This window comes from Sus scrofa, chromosome 7 (assembly GCF_054392235.1).
Source record: "Sus scrofa isolate SSC_HxYL_T2T_F1_AM1 chromosome 7, Sscrofa_HxYL_maternal_Yorkshire_Landrace_v2.0, whole genome shotgun sequence".
Taxonomy (NCBI): domain Eukaryota; kingdom Metazoa; phylum Chordata; class Mammalia; order Artiodactyla; family Suidae; genus Sus; species Sus scrofa.
Window position 1 is genome coordinate 135,509,229 of NC_139389.1, and position 23,317 is coordinate 135,532,545.

The 23,317-nt window shown below is 56.5% G+C and overlaps 1 protein-coding gene across 1 annotated transcript; it reads right to left on the reverse strand.

Annotated features, from left to right (window-relative positions):
- Positions 1 to 15,792: 15,792 nt before the first annotated feature.
- Positions 15,793 to 21,760, reverse strand: ATP5MJ (ATP synthase membrane subunit j). Its single transcript, XM_003128756.6, has 4 exons — positions 21,686 to 21,760; positions 18,371 to 18,494; positions 16,856 to 16,879; positions 15,793 to 16,087 (listed from the first exon to the last, which is right to left on the reverse strand). Exons 2-4 carry the CDS (start codon positions 18,492 to 18,494, stop codon positions 16,053 to 16,055), a joined length of 183 nt encoding a protein of 60 aa, XP_003128804.1. The 5' UTR covers positions 21,686 to 21,760; the 3' UTR covers positions 15,793 to 16,052.
- Positions 21,761 to 23,317: the final 1,557 nt, after the last annotated feature.

Consider the following 23,317-nt stretch of genomic DNA (forward strand, 5'->3'; position numbering starts at 1 on the left):
GGGCTGCAGGCCTGAGGCTCCTGCAGGAGCACTGGAGGCGGGGACCCTGCAGAGGCGCTGTGGCCTGTGACCTGCTGTGACCCTGATTTTAGGGACAAGCCCCCCCCATGTCCTGAGGAACACAGATGGCCTCAGCCCTGTCTCATGAGCTGTTCTGTGACCTCACAACCCCATTCACAATAAGGAACGGGAGGCCGATGGCACAGCCAATGGCCGAGCTGGGCTGGAGCCACTCCACGCCCTCCCGCTCCCCCGTCTCCCAGCTCAGCTTCCCGGGCCCTGACCCTATGGACACGATGCTGCTGTCGTCCTCAGGGAGCAGCCCAGTGGTGACTGGGCAGCGGGTGCAACCTCCGGGGTGGGGGGCAGCCTTGGAACTTGTTTGCCTCCTGGGCACTGCCTTCTACCCAGGCTGACACACACATTTTCCCAGATCTCGGTGTGAACCTTTGGGCCAAGGTGGACGGGTCTGGGGAGCCCCCCAGCGCCCCTGAGGTACCTGGGAACCAGGGCTCGTGCCTGGGTGCTGCGCCTCCTGGGTCAGCCCAGAGCAGGTCTCGGGGTTGGTCACCTGCGCCCTGGGGCCAGATGGGTGGTGGGCGCCCTTGGCTCAGAGATGCTGGGGCTGGCTTGGGCTGAGGAAGGCTCAGATCGGATATAGGAAAGAGCTGGGCAGCGTTCCCGTCATGGCTCAGCGGGTTGAACCCAACTAGTATCCCCAAGGACATGGGTTCCATTCCTGGTCTGTGGTTTAGGTTGCAGACACGGCTTAGATCCCATGTTGCTGTGGCTATGGTGTAGACCAGCAGCTGCAGCTCCAATTAGACCCCTAGCCTGGGTACTTCCATATTCCACAAAAGCAAAAAAAAAAAAAAAAAAAAAAAAAAAAAAAAAGGTGGGGGGAAGTTCCCGTCATGGCTCAGTGGCTAACAAATCTGACTAGGAACCATGAGGTTTTGGGTTCGATCCCTGGCCTCTATCAGTGGGTTAAGGATCCAGCGTTCCCATGAGCTGTGGTGTAGGTCACAGACATGGCTTGGATCCCCAGTTGCTGTGGCTGTGGTGTAGGCCGGCAGCAATAGCTCCAATCAGACACCTAGCCTGGGAACCTCCATATGCCTCGGGTGCAGCCCTAAAAAGACAAAAAAAAAAAAAAAAAAAGAAAAAAGGATGGGTGCTGGACCATGCAGAACACCGGTGGGCCCTGCAGTCCGCATGGGGACCACGAAGAGTCAAGTTCACAACACCTCGCAAAGGCTGTAGGTGCAGGAGAAAGCCTCCAGGTCACAGACTCCTGTTACTCCCCTGGTGTCGGGGTGCAGGAACTCTGGCCTCCCTTAGTTTTGCTGTGTTTTACTGTTCGGCTAATTAATCTTGGTCCGACAAATTTTTTCTCTTGAAGAAAACATTTATTCATGGGTATTTGGCACGAAAGATACTGTTGCTGAGTTTCTGGCACCTCCAAACATTTAGAAGACACGGAAGGTGAAGGCGGGCTTGGCTTGAAGTCTGCCTTGTGCCTGGCTGCAGCATCCCTCAGGGCTGGAGCCTCTCCAGGACGGGCTCCCCTTGGAACTGCCTCTGACCTAGAATCCAGGCCGAGGCCAGCATGGAGGAGGTGGCAGCACATGTTTGTTGAGTGAATCAATGACCTGGGTGGGGGACAGTTCCTGGAATGGAGGTGCTGAGAAGGCGAGAGGAGTGCAGACAGGAGGGCAGGGCCGCGTGAGGCTCTTAGGTTGTATTTCTCCCCACACCCTTGTAAGAAGGGTGCAATTTAAAATTTTGTTTATTTGAAATCATATAGTAATTCTTTTTTTTTTTCCCGTCTTTTTAGGGCTGCACCCATGGCATACGGATGCTCCCAGACTAGAAGTTGAATCAGAGCTAAAGCTGCCGGCCTACAGCACAGCCACAGCAACATCAGATCTGAGCCTCATCTGTGACCTACACCACAGCTCAGGGCAATGCTGGATCCTTGACCCACTGTGCAAGGCCAGGGATCAAACTCGTGTCCTCATGAATACTAGTTGGGTTTGTTACTGCTGAGCCACAACAGGAACTCCCAGTAATTCTTCTTTTGGCCTCACCCATGGCATACGGACATTGCCGGGCCAGGGACTGAATCCCAGTTGCAGCTGCAACAACGCCGGATCCTTAACCTGCTGTACTACAGCGGGAAATTCTGAAATCCTACAGTCCTTGAACACAGATTCTTACATATCAAAGCGTCACCAATAAAATTCAAGTCCATCTTTTTTTTTTTTTTTGGTCTTTTTAGGGCTGCTCCCGCGGCATATGGAGGTTCCCAGGCTAGGGGTCCAATCGGAGCTGTAACCGCCGGCCTACGCCAGATCCAAGCTGAGTCTGCGACCTACACCACAGCTCACGGCAACGCTGGATCCTTAACCCACGGAGCAAGGCCAGGGATTGAACTTGCCTCCTCATGGATTCCAGTCAGATTTGTTAACCGCTGAGCCACGGAGGGAACTCTGACCCAAGTGCATCTTGATCAATTCACTTTACTTGTGCCCCCGACTCCTGGTGTATTCACTGTTTTGTTTAGGTGCGTATTTGGCCAGACTTTGTACTTACACACAAGCATGTGCCTCTATAGACACATAGTTCGAGTTTCGTGCCTGCGTGTGTGGGTCTAAACTCAAACGGGGTCTCTCTGCACGTGTCGTCCTGTCAGTCGCTGTCCCCTGAGCAGACTACATCCTGGCGACCTGTCCGTGGGCAGAGATCTTCCTTACGACCTGCGTGCGGCGTGGAGGACCCGGGGCTGCAGCGAGGGCACGGCAGGGACGAGCACGCCCATTCTGTGGATGAGGAAGTTGCGGCTCGGAGAACTTGTGTGACTTGCCCAGGGTCGCCTCCGGCTGTGTGAGGAACAGGGTCTGGCAAGGACTGGAGGGCAGGCCTGGCTGGTGAGTGTGGGGCACAAGGAAAGGAGCGGCAGGTGAAGGGGGCACCAAGGCCAGAGCCCAGATGCCAGCGGGAGGAAATAGAGCAGGGCCTCTGGGAGTCTCCGTGATCCTGGCCGTCCTTCGGGCAGGACGCTGGTGCTCCGGCCGGAGGCAGCCACGGTCCAGCCTCGGGCTCCCTCCTCCAGCACCTCCGTCGCCTGGGTGCCCACATCCCACATGTCACCATGCCACCTGCTCCCAGGGGCCTCTGCCACGTGCTCATTCCCTAGGACTTAGGTCAGGGTGAGGCACGTGCCTGGGCCACCCGGGCACCTAGGGTGTGACCTGCAGTGCTTCCCATGACGGCCAAGGGGCCAAGGTGCTAATTGGGGTGCTTCCCGAGGAGGCGGAAGAACAGGGGCAGTGGCCTCCAGCCTCCTGTGTGCGCGCTTTCCTCCTGACTCACTGCTGGCCCGCCCACCTGCAGCTGGAAGTCACCAAACCTCCCCCAACTAGGGGCACCTGCCGGGTCATGGGCCTGCCTCAGCTGACCCACTTCCCAGGCTGCAGGAGGACAGGGCCATCTCGAGGGGTGGGGGTGTGGCGGGGGGGCGGGCAAGCTCTGGGGGTGTGGCCAGGGTGTGTCTGAGGTGCCAGCGCTCGTGCAGCGTCCTTGGCCTGGTTTCCCCGAGGCTGCAACCACCGGGCTGCCTTGTGCCTGTCTCCTTGAAGGCCACAGGCTTAGAAGGCCACTTGTACCCAGCAGCTCAGGGGCACCACTGCCAGCAGGCCATCACTTGGGGCTTTGCAAAACAGTCCCAGGGAGGAGCGTCCCGGCCCCGGGGCCCCGGCCTGGGCCTGCGGGTCCCTGCGCTGCCAGCCCTCCTGCTCTGCTGGCTGCATGGCTTGGACCGGCTCCCTCTGGCCCTGCAGGCTCCCTGACCCACAGTGGAGACTCTGGTCTAACACACCTGCTGCTGCCCGGCTCAGATGCGGCCGGGGTTCGGGAGGGGAGGGGCTGGCGGCCGCTGGGGGCACTGGCGTTGCCACCCTCTGAGCCCGCATCTCGCCCTCACAACCTCAGTCCCGTCAAATCCCGTGGGGCTCGCTTTGGTCTCAGCATGGCTGCAGAGCGGACTTTCTTGGGGGCGTTTTTTCAAAACGTCGTCGTCGTGTCGATCTTTGTTCCTATCTTTCTTGACGAACTGTCCCCAGAAGTAAGACCAGGACTGCGATGAATTTCCATGTCTGGGATCAGTGATCAATTCATGGCCGTCTTGCTCTATTGATGCCCCACCCAGCAGCGTCTTCCCATGCTGTTTTGACTCAACAAAGGGCGGTTTTGTTTGTTTTTAAAACAAAGTACAGATGCCTGACTCTTGGCCCCCTAGGAATTTAACGAGTCATCCAGGCTGCAGCCCAGAGAAGGCGTATTCTATCTATGTATCTATCTATTTATTTATTTATGTCTTTTGAGGGCCACACCCTCAGCATATGGAGGTTCCCAGGCTAGGGGTGAATCGGAGCTGTAGCCACCAGCCACAGCCACAGCAAGCCTGGATCCAAGACCAGCCTGTGACCTACACCACAGCTCACGGCAGTGCTGGACCCTTAACCCACTGAGCAAGATCAGGGATGGAACCCAAGTCTTCATGGATACTAGTTGGGTTTGTTAACTGTTGAGCCAGGATGAGAACTAGAAAGCGTCATTTAATAAGCCAAGCTCCCTCCCTTGAGACATTGGAGACATGGGGGTGCGGCCAGTGGGGAGGGCTCAGAGGTGGCCACCTGAGGAGCTGCCTCCGGGGGATGTGGGAGACACCATGAGATGCCAGAGAGGTGGCACAGATAGGGTGTCAACCCAAGGACCCTGACCTAGAAGTCCAGTGGACGGCCCACTTCAGGGGCACTCGGCACCTTCACTCCGGGTGAGGGGAGAAGCCGCCTGTGGGTCTGGGAGGGAGAGGGGGCTCCCTCACGGCCGCCTGGAAGGGGCGCGGACAGCCTGTTAAGCCCACGCTGAGAGAGAGCAAAGACCAGAGTGGATGAGCCCACCCAGGGAAGTGGGCAACTGGGGAACCACAAGGCTGCACTTCCTCAGGGCGCTGCACCAGCCGGCTCCTATCAAGCCTGGCGCTGGCAGAGCTGGCCCACAAAGGATGCTTTGTTCACCGGTTAAAACAAACACTTCCTCTGGATATTTACTCCCGGGACGCGAGTGTAATTTGGGGTGTAAGTTACCCTTTAACAGGAGACTTGATCCAGGCCGCCGAGCTCTCCTGAACTAACTTCCAGGGAGGAAAGCCCACTGCCCCCAGCGCAGGTGTTTACCAAGCCCTCCCCATGGTGGTCAAGGAAAGGCTGGGCATGGCTGGCACCCGGCCCCCAAGTTCGCCCTGAGAACCCTGGCCCTGCAGGGCCACCCTCGGTCCTCCCTGAAGCCCAGTGAAGGTGACCAGCGAGTCCCTGGCTGTCCGGGCAGTGAAACCAGAAGCTCAGCAAAGGCTAGTTTTCCCAGGGGAGGTGAGAAACCTGTCTGTTTGGTTCCCACCTTGAGAGAACACAGGTCAGCTGGGGCTCCTGGCTGGAGAAGGGGGCATGCGGATGGCCGGGCTGCCCCTGGCACCAGGGCCCAGCATGCACTCACAGCAACTGCCACCAGGCCTGGGCTTCTGGGTCAGGGTCGTTGGGCTGACGTACACGATGCATCAGTCTTTAAAGGTTAAAGACAACTTCGTGAACCTGGGGCTTTGCGCATCAAAATTTTAAAGGCCCAGATGGGGATTTCAGTGATGGGGTCAGAAACCACGGTCAGAGAGGATGGTCAGAGCTGCCGTGAAGGAGAGTTGGCTTCCACGGTCCCCGCTTGTCACGCCAATTGCACCAGGAGGGCCCCTGACCCCAGGGCGGCTCACGCGCAGACTGGCGTGCTCTGTAGCCCGGGCACAAAGACGCGCTGGGCCGGTTGGCTGTCCCCCTCGGCCATCAGGACCAGGAAGAGGGGGGTGATGCCGATGGGAGGAGGGCACCGCAGAAAAATGTCCCGTGGAGGCCACAAGGGCCCCACACTGCATCGTGACCTTGTTCTTGGTCAAGACCAGGAGGGACGAGAGGCGTGGGCAGGGACAGGCACCCAGGAGAAGAAACGCTGGCAGGGGAGTGCCCTGGGCCTGAGAGGGACACACAGAGCTCCCAGCTCCTGACTCAGTCCTGGGTTTCCCAGGAACCGTGGTCCCGCCGAGGCCGGCCTCCTGGACAAGAGCGGGAACACCTCCAGACCCGGCTCTGCTCTCCTTCCCCGCCCCTGCCTCGGCTCACGGGACAGGCAGGAGGGCAGTCGGGGCCACCTGCGCCTGAGGGTGGCTCTGCAACGGCCCAGGGTCGGCCAATACCCGCCTTCTGGTTAAATAGGTCAGCACGCGTTGCCTCCCCGCTCGGATGCTGGCAGCTGGCTGTTGGTGCTGGTGCAGGTGGGGATGGGACGCAGAGGAGTCTGGCTCCGAAAGAGGGGTCCCAGCTGTGGGAGGGCTGGTGAACCCAGGCCGCAGGGGAGGTTCTGCGCAGTGGCTGCATCTTGGTTTTACAGGTACTTGAGTGCAAACTGGGGATTGGAAGAGAATCAGTCCCCTGGAGAGAAGGGACAGCACCAGACGGGAAGTCAGGATCTTTGATGCCCAGTTCATGCTCAAACCAGAGCTGGGAGTCAGGGCACAAGCCCCGCCCACCAGTTGGACACACAGGGGAGCTGCGGCGGGGGAGACTGAGGGCCACGAGACTAACCGTGGCCCCAGGCTCTGGTGGAGGGGGCCTCCCAGGCTGAGTCAGGGACAGGGGAGGGCCAGGTGGGGGAGGGGAGGGAGGCAGGTATTCAGACAAGCAGCTGCTTCCGGGTGACTCCTGGGCTCCCATGCCCAGGGCACTGAGTGGCAGAGCTGCAGGTGGCTAAAGGCCTTGCTGACGGCTTTGCTCCAGGCTTCCTTCAAAGGCAGGTTCTGCCAAGGGTCTTTTTTTTTTTTTTTTTTGTCTTTTGTCTTTTTTTTGTTGTTGTTGTTGCTATTTCTTGGGCCGCTCCCGCGGCATATGGAGGTTCCCAGGCTAGGGGTTGAATCGGAGCTGTAGCCACCGGCCTACGCCAGAGCCACAGCAACGAGGGATCCAAGCCGCGTCTGCAACCTACACCACAGCTCATGGCAACGCCGGATCGTTAACCCGCTGAGCAAGGGCAGGGATCGAACCCGCAACCTCATGGTTCCTAGTCGGATTCGTTAACCACTGCGCCACGACGGGAACTCCTGCCAAGGGTCTTGAACTTGAGGGTCATCGCAGTGTCCTAGAGGCCTCATGAATCCCAGAGCGTGTGATGCAGCAGGTCTGGGGTGGCCCTGGGAAGCTGCATTTCCTACAGGTTCCCAGATGCAACTGTAGCCCTGGGGTCCCTGCTCTGAGAGCCACCGCTGTGACGGGAGGCCCATCAGAGAGGACTTATTTGCCAACATTCAGTGCACCTGCGGATCCCTTCAGAGGGGAGCTGTGGCCTCAAGGACAAGCGAGCTGCCTCTCCTGCACAACCAGCTTTTCGGGGCTCAGGCTCATGCGGGGAACCTGGAGTATGAGGCCAGGGCGTCTCGCTTCCGTCCTCAAGGTGGGGTGGAGAGGCCTGTAGGCAGCCCCCCGGCTCAGGGCAGAGCTGACCTGTGAAAGCGGGTCTCTGCAGGGACGGGGACACCACCTCGACAGCTGGCAGAGGTTCTGCAGCCGGTGGCGGCGCCTCAGCACCTGGGGTGGGTGCACGGGAGGCCATGGACTGGTTTCACTGGAAAAGCCACTGGGTTTTGAGGCCAGAGAGGAGATGCAAACACAGGGCTTCTCTCTGCCCCTTTTCAAAAGACAGACAGTGCGCCCTGGACGGCCCTGTCCACACTGAGCCCTGCCATTGTCGGCAGCAGGCAGAACCTGAGCTCCCCATGGTCCCACAGGCTTGCTCTGTGGGGCGGGGGAGGGGCGGGGCCCGGCCAGTCTCCTGGATGCTTCAGGACACAGAGAGGTCCGTTGTGATGTGCCTGAGCCACTGGCTGGGACAGCAACTCACCGGAGAAGGGGATTTAGGTCGGGGAGCATCCCGGACAACCCCTGTGGCTCCTGTGGGTTCATTTGAAAGGGCTCCGGAGGCTCGGGGTGGGCTGCCAGCAGCTGATGCCCAGGTGGGCATTCAGGGGCGGCGGCTTCCTGCGCAGTGGCCCCATGGGAGCCTGGGAGGAGGAGGGAGCAGCCGGGCCTCGCTCTGGAAGTGGGAGAAGCCAATGTGGGGGGCACGGGGGTGGCCGCCGTGGGGGACATGAACTGCCACACACCTGGCTCCCCACTGGGCCAGTCCCCACAGTCCCCAGGGGCAGGGGCTGCAGGGGCTGCAGGGGCTGCAGGGGCTGCCACGTGGGAGGCAGCAAACGCGAGTGGATCCCGGGGGTCTGTGCAGCGGGGATGGAACCCACCGCCTGGGTTTTCCCTGGACCCTTCCAGCTGGGAGGGAAATTCTTCTTCCAAGAAATTCTTGGACACAATGGGATTGGCAGCATCTTGGGACCACTGCAGTGCAGGTTCGCTCCCTGGCCCGGCCCAGTGGGTTAAGGATTCAGCCACAGTGGAGACTGGCTTGGCTCAGACCCCTGGCCTGGGAGCTCCACGTGCTGCGAGGCAGAGAGAGAAAAAAAAAGAAAGAAAAGACAAGAAAAAAAGGAAAAGAAAATCTTGCAATTCTTCTTTCAAGAAATTCTTGTCAGAGTTACCGCTGTGGCTCAGTGGGTTAAGAACCTGACTCGTATGCATGAGGATTCGGGTGGTTTTTGTTTTGTCTTTTTAGGGGTGCACCCGCAGCATATGGAGGTTCCCAGGCCAGGGGTCTAGTTGGAGCTGCAGCTGCCGGCCTACACCACAGCTCACGGCAACACCAGATCCTAACCCGCTGAGTGAGGCCAGGGGTCGAACCCTCATCCTCATGGATCCTAGTCATGTTCGTTAACCGCTGAGCCATGAAGGGAACTCCCGAGGATGCGGGTTCGATCCCTGGCCTCGCTCCGTGGGTTAAGGATTCTGCGTGGCTGTGGTTGTGGTGTAGGCCAGCAGCTGCAGCTCCGATTCAACCCCTAGCCTGGGACCCTCCACATGCGTAAGGCCCCAAAAAAGACACACGAAAAGAGCTTGGTGACACCAGGGCACATGCGGACGGGTGGGGGGCGTGGCTTCCTGCGCTGTCCCCAGAGGCCTCGGGGCCAAGAGATTTGGGGAGGACACCTGACGGGCGAGGCGCGAATGCGCTGCAGAGAGAACACGCACTCGGGACACCGTTAAACCCGCTTCCCTCCCTGAGCATGACCGCGTGCACCCTCGCTGTCTCCGCGACAGAGGCCGGAGATCCCAGCGCCGCTTCCCCGGAGACCCCCGAGCACTACGGTGACGGTGACGGGGCGACCGAAACGGTCCCCTAAACCACCCTGGGAGAACCCCAGGCTTTTCCTAGGTGACGACTTAGGCTTCTCTGCTGTGTTCTAACCAAATCAATCCTAAGTGAATTCTGTTTTGAATTCGACGTGTGAATGTAATTCATTGATGAAGCTGAAGAGGAAGAGGCTCGAGTTATGAAACACCGAGGGAAAAAATATTTGAAAACAAGGTTTATTGGTATTTCACTTACCTCCAACTTTAGGAAGAAAGCATCGTTGTCGGGTTTGCTGTTTGCAAGTTCCTGCGGCGTCTCAGGCGCGCGCCGCTGCCAGGCACGGGTTCGGTGACCCTCCCCGTGAAGGTGCGCCTCTAAACGCACAGGCGTCGTTGGAACTTTTTGAATGTCGGGGCCCCTCAAGTATTGTAATTACTCCTGTATTTAAAAAACACACACTGTCTCCATCTACTAAGAAGTGATTTACTCCAATAAAGTGAGTTAGCGGAGGCTCAGTGGATGTTCGTTGTACCCCCTCTTCGGGTCATTCATTGCGCAACCATGTCTTAATTTTTCACTTTACTCATTTTTTTTTAGGGCCGCACTGGTGTCATCTGGAAGTTCCCAGGCTAGGGGTCGGATGGGAGCTGCAGCTGCCGGCCTCCACCGCGGCCACGGCACCGCTGGATCCAAGCAGCACCTGCGACCTCTGTAGCAGCTTGGGGCCATGCCGGAGCCCTAACCCACTGACCGAGGCCAGGGATCGAACCCGCATCCTCACAGAGACTACGTTGGGTTCTTAACCCACTGAGCAACACTGGGCACTCCCCATGCCTTTGTTTTCTGAGTCTGACTAAAAATTTTACATCTTTGTTGTACAGCCTTATTGAGAGAGTAAACTTCATTGTTTAGGACGCACCGTTTGCTGGGAATTCCCTGGTGCTCCGGCCCTCGGGGCGCGCGGCTCTCCCCGCTGCAGCCCTGCTCTAGGAACTGAGATCCCACATCAAAGCCGCCGCATGCCTCGGCCAAAATAAACCAGCAAAGGAAGCGCACCATTTACGAGTTTTGACACACGCGTGGACCCGTCAGGCCACCTCTCCCGTCAAGAAAATGAACAGATCCACCGCCTCGTGTCCTCTGCTCTCTGTGACCCGTCGCTCCCACTGCAGGAAACCACCGATGCCCGAGGTCACCGGAGATGCATGGACGTCTCCCAGACTGGCTAAAACCGGACTCCCACGGCAGGTTTTCCTCTTGGGCACGTGGTGGAGACGGTCTTTCTCGGTATGTTCTTCTTTTCCGTCCAGCTTCTGTCGCTCAGCGTGACGAGTGCGAGATTCACCCCCGTGCGCGATGGGTGAGGTTCCACCGCCCGAGCAGTTCCCCACTGAGTAGGGACAGTGCGGTTTGTTAAGCCGCTCGCCTGCTGATGGACGTTTGAATCTCTCCCCAGGTTTTGGTGACTAGAAGCGAAGTTCCTACGAACAAGCGTGTACACATGCCTTTTAAAACCTGCTTGGCGATTTCTACAGAAGCCAACTGGGAATATGACTGGCATTGTCTTGAATCCGTGGGTCGCCTTGAAGATGCTCTGTCACCTGAACAAGACTGGGTCTTCTCAGCCAGAGTATACGCCACATCGCTCCGCCATTTGCCTTGATGTCTCTCTGATGTTTCTTCAGTTTCTAGGCCTTATATATCTTTTATCAAATCTGTCCCCTTTGCGGCATATTTACATAATGATATTATAAACAGCGTTTTTTTCCTTTTTGGCCACACCCTTGGCATATGGAAGTTCCTGGGCCAGGGATCAAATCTGAGCAGAAGCTGTGACTGCCACCAAAGCTGCAGCAACGTTAGGTCCTTAACCCACTGTGCCACAGCAGGAACTCCATAAACAGCATTTTTAAAAGTTTCATTTCCCCTTGTTTGTTGCTATTATATAAAAATACAGGTGATTTTTGTATATTGGCATTTGATGCTGCAAACTTGCTCAACACACCTAGTAGGGCTGCTGGCTTCATGGAAGATGCCTCAAGGTTTTCTAGAGGTGACCATGTCATCTCTACATGAAATTTTACTGTGTCACATTCGTTAGGGGTTTGCACGCTTTTTCTTGCTCTGTTGCAGTGGCGCGAAGCTCCAGCACCATACTGAAGGGCAGGACGGAGAGTGGATAACCTTACCTTGATCCCAACCATAAAAGGAAGGCGCTGGCTTCTTACCACTGAGCATATTAGCTGAAAGGGTTTTTTCTGCTTTTTAAGGGCCACACCCATGGCATATGGAAGTTTCCAGGCTGGGGGTGAATGGGAGCTGCAGCTGCCAGCCACAGCCACAACAAGGTGGGACCCAAGCCTCATCCACGACCTACACCACAGTGCACAGCAACACCAGATCCTTAATCCACTGAGGCCAGGGATCGAACCTGCGTCCTCATGGATACTAGTCGGATTGTTTCTGCTGCACCACGAGGGGGCCTCTATATTTAGTCTTTGTTCTCAGGAGCAGTGGGTTCTCTGCTGTTCGCCAGGTTTCTGTCCTGGGGAATCTGCCAGCAGAGCCTGAGGCTGAGCTCATTCAGGGCTTCTTGAGCGGCTCCGCTTCTCTCCGTTCTGTCTTTGGTTGAAGTCCCCGCCCCACTGATTTCTTTTTCTGGCCGTGCCCGTGGCATGTGGCAGTTCTTGGGTCAGGGACGAACTCACGTCAGAGCAGCGACCATGCCAGCACCTGCTACTCACCGAGAACTTCAGACGTGCCGCTGGTTTACGTCTGTTACGCCAACCTGTCCTTGGTCGGGTTGATTTCTTCTTTCCACTTTTGGAATCGATTTGCTAAGGACTTTGATGTCCGTGTTTGAGAGGAGTATTGGTCTACGGTTTCCTCTCAGCGTCACTGTATTTTGAATCAGGATGGGGCTGCTCTCAGAATGACCTGGGGGAGTATCTGCGAAGAAGGACTTTGGGTGGAGCTGGTGTCATCTCATGCTTCAGTATGTGCTGTAACTCGCCAGGGAAGCCATCGGAGCCTAGAGTTTTGTAAGTTTTAAACCACAGACTAGATTTCTTTAGTAGAGGGCTCTCTTGTGGGACATTGGGTTAAGGATCTGTTGTTGTCACTGGCAGTGGCTTGGGTCACTGCTATGGTGTGGGTTCAATCCCTGGCCCGGGAACTTCCACATGCTGCAGGTACGGCCAAAAAATAAGTGTTTGTATCCCTTTGGGAGGTGCAGGGCTATTCAGGCTCCCCAGTTCTTCTTGAGGGTGCCTCAGCGGTCTGTCTGTGTGTCCGTCTCATACACCTGTAGAATTTTTGGGTCTAAAGCTGCTCCCGATGACCCCGCATCCTTCTAGCGTCTGTGGCGCCTGTAGCGATGGCGGCTCCCGCACTCCTGGAGCTTTTTCTTCTCCCTTTTTCCCTTCCCCAGCGTGGCTGGAGCCTTTTTCCATTTTATTTTCTCGAAGGACGAGTGTTTGCTTTCATTGAGTCCCTACTGTTAACACCAGGTGTAAAGAGGTGAATTTAGGTCCGTTACTCAAATCTGCAATTTATGATCTTACAGTTGCTTCACGGCTCCCACCGGGGCCCACGTGCCCCTGGGACGGATGACGACAAGGCACTCGTGTGCCTCCTCCCAGAGGCCCCCTTGGGGCTTGAAGCGCAGGGTTTCAAGTCCCCCTCGGACGCTGGTGCGTGCTCTCTGCCCTCAGGGGACCCCACCGCACACTGCACCCAACACTTTTTTCGGTCTTTTTTAAGTCACACCCAAGGCACACGGGAGTTCCCACAGCTGCCGCAACGCAGGATCCGAGCCGCGCCTGCGACCTACACCACAGCTCGGGGAAATGCCGGATCCTTAACCCATTGAGGGAGGCCAGGGATCGAACCCGCATCCTCATGGGTGCTAGCTGGGTTTGTTAACTGCTGAGCCACAACGGCAACTCCCCCACCGCACACTCTGAGAAGCACTGGCTGGGAAAGGGTGGGAGGGACGTGTGGGTTTCAGGATCTGAGCCTCCTTGGAGCTCTGCCTGCTGGGCTGAGTCTGAGGTCCCCTCCGCTTCTGCAATCTGCCTCCTGTGTCAGCCTCTCCCCCTTATGCTGCTCTGAACAGGGTCACCAGCTTTGTCCTCACCGCCCACAGGAAGCCTTGGAACAGCAGGCTGGTGGAGGCATGCCAGCTCCACCTACAGGCCGCCTCTGGACAGGACCAGCTTGTTCCCCCAGCGTAGGAATTTGAGGTGCACAGAAGATGCGGGTTCTGGGGAGCAGCAAAAGCCTGCCTCTTTGTGACAACATGCATGCCTCCACCTAGGCATCAGGGCAGGAAGCCACTTGGTGTAGCGAGAAGGCTGTTTGTTCCACTGCTTTGTGGCTGCAGCTTCCCGTGAGATCTCATTGCCCAGACCAGGGATTGAATCCAGGCTGCAGTGGTGAAGGCACCAAATCCTAACCACTAGACCACCAGGGAGCTCCCTGTTCACTCTTGGGGGGAACCCAGGGCAGCAGAGGGGAAGGGCTCTCCCAGCTGGCACACCAGGTTCTCTGCAGACCCCAGGGGCCAGTTCTCTCGGGCCTCACCTCTGAACAAGAGCTCAGACTCCCGGGGTCCAAGTCCCGGCCCCAGCACTGGCTGGGTGACTCTTGGCCCATTACGGCTTCTCGCAGTCTCAGTCTCTGCCTCTGTAAAAGGTACCCCATTCTGTTCTCAGGATGCTCAGCCCCATGGGGAAAGAGGGTGAAGAGTGCCACGTGTCGTGGCTGTTAAGGGAGTGCCGTTCCTTGTATGGGTCTGTGGTTCTCAAAGCGTAGATGCTGGGACTTGTGAGAAATACGTTCTGAGGCCCCTCCCAGACCAAAGGAAGCAGACATGCCAGGCCCCACTGGTTCCTGCTAACACCCCTCCAGGAGTCTGATGCAGGCTCGACACTGAAATCAGGGGGCTCAGACGAGTAATTTCCGAGATTAGGTCTTTCTGAACCACAGTGCTGGCTGACTCTCAGAGACGCCATTTAAGTGGAGTCATTTGTCAGACACCAACCACGGGCCAGACCTGACACTGACGCTGGAGACAGAAACGAACAGGGGTGGTCTGAGCGCAAGGCGGCCGACCGAGACCAGGACCGGGGCTGCCACTTCTCCTCAGGCAGATCCCCACTCCCCTGAAAAGCACCAGATTTCAAACAGGACTCACTTCCACCCCTAAGCTTACAGCTTCAGAAGCTGTTTTTTATTTTTTGGCAGCACCTGCGGCATACGGAAGTTCCCAGGCCAAGGATCGAACCCGTGCCACAGCAGGGACCCACACTGCTGCAGTGACAATGCCAGATCCTTCACTCCCTGTGCCACAGAACTCCCTAGAACCTTTTTCTTTTTTTGGGGGGGGGGTCTCTTTAGGGCTGCACCTGTGGCATATGCAAGTTGCCAGGCTAGGAGTCAAATGAATTGGAGCCATAGCTGCCATCCTACACCACAGCTCACAGCAACACTGGATCCTTAACCCACTGAGCAGGGCCAAGGATCGAACCCACATCCTCATAGATACTAGTCAGGTTCGTTTCTGCTGAGCCACCAGGGGAACTCCAGAACCTATTTTTTATTTTTGTCTTTTTAGGGCCACACCTGTGGCATATGGACGTTCCCAGGCTAGGAGCTGAATCAGAGCTGCAGCCACCGGCCTAACGCCACAGCAACGCCAGATCCAAGCTGCATCTGTGACCTACATCACAATTCAGGGCAATGCCAGATCCTTAACCCACTGAGCGAGGCCAGGGAAGGAACCTGTGTCCTCATGGATACCAGTCAGATTGTTCCCGCTGAGCCACAACAGGAACTCCCAGGACCTATTTTTCAAATGCAGCTTCGGGGTTTTGGTAATTGCCTTCGATGGCGAACTTCATGCAGCATTCATCGGACATGTGCCAAACTAGAAGAAACACCAAGCGACCTGCTTATGATGCACCTGCCTTCCAAGTGACTTCCAGATAAAATCTCCTCCTGGAACTTATAATCCCCCACCATGTGATCCAATACTGCCTGATTTCTGAAGCATTTCACAGTTTAAATAATGCCTTCCCAGGACTTCTCTTTTTTTCGTCTTTTCTAGGGCTGCGCCGGCGGCATATGGAGGTTCCCAGTCTAGGGGTTGAATCAGAGCTGTAGCCACTGGCCTACACCACAGCCACAGCAATGTCGGATCCAAGCTGCGTCTGGGACCTACACCACGTCTCATGGCAACGCCAGATCCTCAACCACTGAGCAAGGCCAGGGATCGAACCCCCAACCTCATGGTTCCCAGTCGGATTTGTTTCCACTGCGCCAGGACGGGACCTCCCCAGGACTCCTCTTGCTGAGCTTCCCAGGGACGCAGTTACAATGGGTATGTCATTACCTCCCTTTTGCAGATGCGGAAGTGGGCTCGAGGAGGTCACAGGAGCAGCAGCAGAGTCACGTGCAGAACAGATGTTTATTGCCCACCAGAGCGAGTGCCTAGATCCGCCCCCACGCCTGCACCCATGGCGCTCTCCCCCCTCCGCCCCCGGCTTTCTCAGCGGGACTCTGGCCGGCGGGAGGGTCACGGCGCAGGCAGGGTGGATCTCACGGGTAGGTTTATTCTGCAGGGCAGCAGCACTGCTACCAGTGGACGTGACGTGCCACGCACGATCCCACAGTGCGGCCAGGCCGACGTCCCATCCGAGCGGAGGTGGTTAGTGGTGGCCATGAGCAGGAGCAGGACTGGAAGCTTGTCAAAGAGAAGCACAACACAGACAAGAGTCAGGAGAGCGGAACGGGCAGAACGGAGTCTCTGTGTTCGTATTAACAGCCAGAAAGCACGGAGCACAGCTTTCCAGACAGGGAGGCGGGCGGAGGGTCTGTGGATCGTGCGCACGCAGCCCGCCTGCAGGCGCGAAGACGGGGGCGGGAAGGCCTGCTCCCCGGAGCGCAAGGGCAGCCCTGGGCGCGTGAAGGACTCAAACGACTAGAGCGTCTCATTTGGAGGCAAAGTGAGAAAAGTCCAGGGCGAGGGCACATGTCTATGTGCTGCTTTCTTGGGAAACACAACAGGGCGGCCGGCGTGCACAGCTAACTGCTGGCGTCAGCAGGCTCCGAGCAAGTCGTGTTTCTACCACCCCTGGAAGCTGCACTTGGCCCATGGGCATGAGCAATGGTTTTTAACACTCAGACGACGGGAGCAGAACTTTCGAATTCTCCGTTCCAGCAGGCAGAGCACACTCCACGTGCCCACTGCCTCTGGTCGCTCGGCGAGCCAGGTGCCTGCTTCCGCTCCCACCAGCGACGACCTTGTCCTGAGAAGGACGGACGGTCTTTTTCACTGCACGCTTTTTTTGGGGGGGCTGCACCTGTGGCATATGGAAGTTCCCAGACGAGGGATCAAATCTAAACTGCAGCTGTGACCTACGCCACAGCCGTGACAATGCCAGATCCTTAACCCACTGTGCCACAGCAGGAACTCCCACTCCCCACCCCCTTCAAGCAGCAGAAACCTTACCTTTCAAGGCTTTACTTCTTTTATCTAAAATAAAGGGAAAGAAACTCTGGTCAATTCAATGCTTTCAAAAGCGTTTCTAGTGAATTCATCACCGAGAACAACACTTGGCTGAAGAGTTCATCGCTTAGGTCAAGCGTCATAGGAAGCTTTCAGAAAACCGGAGTCACTGCCGGGTCGCACAGCCAACGAGTGGTCAGACTTCCACCGCAGGTGGGCTCGGAAGAGCCAAACGCCCTTTGGAATCCACAGGGCCCTTCATTCCCCCCCACGTGCCCAACCTCAGGCTTGCAGTTTAAAGTTTTCTCCTTTCGCTTCTCTGTTCAATCAATCACATTTCCTCCCTCCCTTCTTTTGCTTTTTAGGGCCACACCTGCAGCGTGTGGAGATTCCCAGGCATCGGAGCAACATACGCCACAGCCACAGTGACGTGGGACCCAGGCTGCGTCTGCAACCCTACACCACAGCTCATAGAAGTGCCGGATCCTTAACATACTGCACCGGCAGCACATGGAAGTTCCCGGGCTAGGGGTCGAGTGGGAGTGGGAGCTGCAGCCTAAGCCACCACCATGGCAACACCGGATCCAGGCCGCATCTACGACATACACTGCAGCTTGAAGCGATGCTGGATCCTTAACCCACTGGGTGAGGCCAAGGATTGAACCTGCATCCTCATAAAGACAATGATGGGTTCTTAACCCACGAAGCCACTTGGCCATGCCCACACCATGCTGAGGTTCCTGGGCCAGGGACTGAACCCATGCCACATCCTTAATCTGCTGATCCACCAGGGAACTCCTTAACCAATCACAGTAATCCATGACTGGGCCTCGTCTCTGCTCCACTGGGAACCACTGGTTACCCCAACCAAACTTTTACCATCAGAGTATTTCAAACATTCACATCCGTGGAGAAAGTCTAACAAGACACTGGGGACCAGGCGTGGCATCCGTAAGTGTTTCAGCCTGCGTCTCTTAAAGCTGAGGGCCTCTCCTGTGCATTCTAAACACCACCGTCCCCCTAAGAAAACTCACAATTCCCTGACAGCAAGGTCTTCGCAGCTGCCCCTTGGTGCTGACACGGCTCTCACGCTTACAAGGATCACGGGGTCTGGTGTTCACTCCCGGGTAAGAACCCAGTTCCTTCACAGTATGAATACCATTTGTGATTCGCTTTGGTTTGGTTTCTTTTCTTTTCTTTCTTTGTCTTTTTTGGCATTTCTTGGGCCACTCCCGCGGCATATGGAGGTTCCCAGGCTAGGGGTTGAATCAGAGCTGCAGCCGCTGGCCTACGCCAGAGCCACAGCAACGCGGGATCTGAGCCGCGTCTGCAACCTACACCACTGCTCATGGCAACACCGGATCCTTAACCCACTGAGTGAGGCCAGGGATCGAACCCGCAACCTCATGGTTCCTAGTCGGGTTCATTAGCCACTGAGCCACCACGGGAACTCCTGTGATTCCTTGTGAAAGGAGTTTCCTTCCCGGCCTCTAGTGAGTCGGACACAAAGACACTTACCAGCACTCCTGATTTTATAGACGATGAATCCCATCAACCCCATTCCTACCCAAATCTCCTGGTAAACTTGGGTGTAGTAGGGCTTCAAGGGGATCCAAACGTTCTTGATAAGGCTCTGAAGCATCTGAAAAGGAAGAGTAGAAGTTTCACCACGGCTGCGCCTTTAAACCTAACCAGTGATGGGTTTCCATGCATTACGCTGGATCCCATTCCCCACAACCAATCAACAGGAAGCCTGGGCCAGACCCCCCTCCGAGGCTTCTCATGTCTACACGGGGCTCCTCAACAGCTTGCCAAGCTCCACCAAACCCTCAACGATCGACCCTGACACTCCAGGCACTTGGCACTTCTCGTTCCTCCAGCCAGAGCCGTCCTGCACCGTCTTCAGTGGCCCCTCCCTGACGGCCACGCTCCACCACGCCTCCCAACCATGCCTCAGACTCCACACTACTGAGAGATGAGCACACCTGCACCACCGTAAGAACTGTCGGCACTCAAAGCCGAAGAAGAACAGGGTCAAGGCAGGGTGAGTTCCTGGTGAGACTAACACCTAGGCTTGGGCACACGACCAAGAGTCCTCTTGTCTGCTTACGTTTCAGCCGTATCGCAGCGTCACGGACGCGTACAATCCTAAGACACTTACGGCGCACACCGTGTGGTGCCTGACTTCTGTATCACGGGGCAAGGACGTTCTCCCCCCCACAGGGAACACTTCCGCCACTTCACGGGCTGGATCTGATCAGGAAAAGCCATCGAATTCTGACCTTACGCCGCCGTCCGCCTTCATGTGCAGTTCTCAAAGTAATGCTTTTGATTACACTTCTAATTTACTGTGTAGACTCTAAAATTAGATACCCTCATTCTCTCTCCTTTTTTTTTTTTGGTCTTTCTAGAACTGCACGCAGCATAGGAGGTTCCCAGGCTAGGGGCTGAATCGGAGCTGTAGCCGCCGGCCTACACCCCAGCCAGGCAAATCCAAGCACGCCTGTAACCTAGACCACAGCCCAGGGTAATGCCGGATCCTTAAGCAGAACGAGGCCAGGGATGGAACTCGCATCGTCAGGGGTGTTAGTCAGGTTCTTAACCCACTGAGCTACAGCAGGGACTCCTCTCATTTTCATTTCAGTGAGCTTTGTAACATCCGAGGCATCTACTAAGCTACGGTCTCACGGTAACTAAGTCCCTTCCACCCACTGAAGATGCCCCGCCGCCCCCGGCCTTGCCGACGCTCCCCTTCGCGTCGTCACCTGGACTACACACAACTGCACTTCTCTTGTTTTCTCTGGTTTCCCAGGACTGAAACCTGATTGTGTGACCGTTATATTCACTCGGCAAACAGGAACTGTGCATGAACTAGGGCGCAGGAACCATGTGAGGAGCTTGGAGAGAAATGTCCTCGGCGGGGGCGGGTGGGGGGACCCCACATGTGCTAAGACCCCCGGTCAGAGTGACGTGGAGTGGGAGGAAGGGGAAGAGGGCTGCTGCGGCTGCTCAGACTCGCACCCAGGCTCCGCCACTTTCCTGCTAACTTGAACCGCCTCAGTTTCCTCATCTCTAACGAGGGATAGAGCAGTGCCCACCTCAAAGGGCTGCCACGGAGGCCATAGCAGGGACCGCAGCCTTTACTCTGAGCTCACACAATTCAACAGCACTCACGAAGTGCTGCACGAACGCATCTCCTGCACTCCCTGGAGGAAGCTGCCTAAGCTCACACCGCTGGGCGTGCAAGTCACCCAGGCCCTGCTCCTCGTTTCCTAGAGGCCGCGCCAAGGCCTGGCTTCCAGCTCGTCCAAGGAGAGAAGACAGGCCTGAAGGCCGGCCAGCCCCCTTAGAGACCCAGGAAGAAGTGGCTGTGTCCTCCGGGGACCCCTGCACACCTGTCCGCCCTCACAGCTCCTGTCCTCAGACTGTGTGCGATGCTCCAGCAGAGCAAAGCTCCTAAGAAACCAAGAGCCCTGCCTGGAAGCCAGGGATGGCTGAGAGATCCAAGAGGATCTCGACGGGGCCTCTCGGTTCAGGGGCACCGAGTGTTTTCCTCCCTCCCCTCCCCCACCTGGCAGCGACAGAGAAGAAAGACCCCTGGGGCTGGAAGCCACGAACTCCCCGGATCCCACACCAGTTCCACCCTTCTGCTTTGCCCTCAACTTTGGGCAAGTCCGGAAGCTGTCGTTTCAGAGGTCTTCTTTTCTATGAAAAAGGATCGCTCCGCTTGCCCCACTGGGCTCTGCAGGGAATGGAAGGAGGAAACGTAAAGGACCCGACTAGTGTCTGGTGTGAAACAAGAACTCAGTCATCGACCCCAGCAAGAGCAGAAAGAATGTTGCAAACGTCCTGCTGACAGCAACAGCGCAAAACTCCTGGGATTCTGAGAGGGAAGCTAAGCGAGGGCAAGGCTCAGGCCAGGCAGGGGCCTTAGAGCATCTAAGAGAAGAGCAAAGCAAAGCAGGAGGGTGCCAGGAGGTGAGAAGGGGCCAAGGAGACTTGTTCGTTGCATGTTTTGTCCAAGGCCCAGGCATCAGCCGCCGCATAGGTCTCCTCACTAAGCATCTCAGGCTGCTCCATAGGGGGCTGCAAGTGCTTGCCTCCCAGCTCGCCTTTGGCCCAAGGCTGCCATCCTTGGCTAGACAAGTGGCTCTTCCCAACGTTAAAGTGAGGCTCCTACTTTTTCTGCCTGAATCCACCCTGTCTAGTCACGTTTCCCAGCTCTAGGGAGGTTTTATTAGCACTCGTTCTTACAACCCGTCTGCAACGTTTCTGGTACATTCTATCAACAACCTACCACGTGACCTTTCACTGGGGATACAAAACAATTCCCATTCAATCACAATCATCACCTCTGATCCCGCTTCGGCCCCCGTTTCCCCTCCCCCAAGGCCTTGTCACAGGCACAGCGCAACTGCGCTGCAAGGAAGCTGGTGGTGGACTAAGAGCCCTCAGCTTGGATTCCGGCTCCACCGCTAACCAGCAGCGAGACCTCGGCTAGGCAGCTGGACCTCTCCCGGCCAAACATTATGCTTCTCAAACAATGCACTAGATGCACTGACGCCAAACAAGGGAAAAGCGCAGGGCGGGCTCGTTGCCCCCCAACAACAGCTAGTTCCCCGCCGACCTCCTTTCACCGTCTGGGGGCAGAGGTGGAAACGCGTGTGGGCGGGGGAGGAGTCGGACCCCAAGGTCAGACGGGGCCGCGGAGGCTCCAGCCTGCCGCAGGCCCCCCCGCTGCGAGAGCCACAACGAGCCCCGGGCCCCCGCCGCCCGGCCCCCTCACCATCCCGGCCTCCCGGCGCGAGCCGCCTACCCCGGCCCAGCACCTACCTCGGCGCAGGACTAGCGGCTCCAGCAGCCCCAACCCAACCACAACCGACGACTCAGAAAGGTCACTGAACGCGCAGGCGCCGCGCGGTGCCTGCCGGGAAGGCGGAAGGAGCGGCGGCGCCCGAGACCAGCGCGCCTCCCAGGCCGCGCCTGCGCGCTACAGCGCCCCCAGCGGCCGCCCGGTTTCGGCGGCCTGGAGCCCCGCAAGGGCAGGGGCTGTGAGGCTTGTGTGTCATGATACGGTCCGGATTTGCCCACGACGTGGGACGGTCAGTGCTGAAACCGGCAAGGTCTTGGACAAAGAGGGCGAGCTGGTCTACCCGAAAAAGGGAGTCTTTTACTTACTGAGTTAACGGCGGAGAAGCGGAACCTCTCCCCTGTGATTTTCTTGCCATTTCTCTTTGCGTTAACATTTTTGCTCTCCATATTTGTATGCATCTATTCTATGCACAGTAATTCTCCTCGATAGACAGTATAAAGACTTCCACAGGGGCTTCAGACACTGGACCTAACAGAAGCAGTCTTTAAAAATAACCATGCTGGGAGTTCCCGTCGTGGCGCAGTGGTTAACGAATCCGACGAGGAACCATGAGGTTGCGGGTTCGGTCCCTGCCCTTGCTCAGTAGGTTAACGCTCCGGCGCTGCCGTGAGCTGTGGTGTTGGTTGCAGACGCGGCTCGGATCCCGCGTTGCTGTGGCTGGCGGCTACAGCTCTGATTAGACCCCTAGCCAGGGAACCTCCATATGCCGCGGGAGCGGCCCAAGAAATAGCAAAAAGATGAAAAACAACAACAACAACAACAAAAAAAACAAACCATGCTGGAACTCCTCTAGTGGCTCAGGGGTTAACGAATCCGACTAGGAATCTTGAGGTTGCAGGTTCGATCCCTGGCCTCGATCAGTGGGTTAAGAATTTGGTGTTGCCATGAGCTATAGTGAGGTCACAAATGAGACTGGGACCTGGCTTTGCCGTGGCTGTGGCGTAGGCTGGCAACTATAGCCTGGGAACCTCCGATGCCACACTAAGACAAAAACAACAACAACAAAATCATGCTAGAGTTCCCTCTGTGGCCCAACGGGATTGGTGGTGTCTTGGGAGCCATGGGACGCAGGTTTGATCCCCTGCCAGGCACGATGGGTTAAGGATCAGCCGCAGATTCAGCTCAGGTCACAACTGTGCCTCAGATCAGATCCCTGGCCTGGGAACTCCATATGCCAAGGAAAGAAAAAATCCAAACCATGCTTACTATGCTCCAGGAAATAAAATCAAGACTGATTCAGCAGAAAATTGGAGATTGTAAAAAACCAGACAAAAGAAATCCACTTAGCTGATTTGAAAAAAGAGCCAAACAGAAATTGGATTGATTTAGCAACAGATTGGACAGTTGAAGAATTACTGAATTGGAGGAAATCAGGAACAGTCAAAAGAGATAAGAGGACAAAAGAGATAAGAGGATACAGCAAGAAAATCTATCACAGTTGTAACTGGAGTCTTAGTATAACTGCCAGTCTAGAACTCTACCTGTGAGGAAATGATCATTCGGTATTTCGGCCAAACTAAGGCTGAGGTCATGATTAAAAAAAAATCAACGTTCGTTATTCAGGCAGATGGAAGAATGCGGAGGCAGAAAGG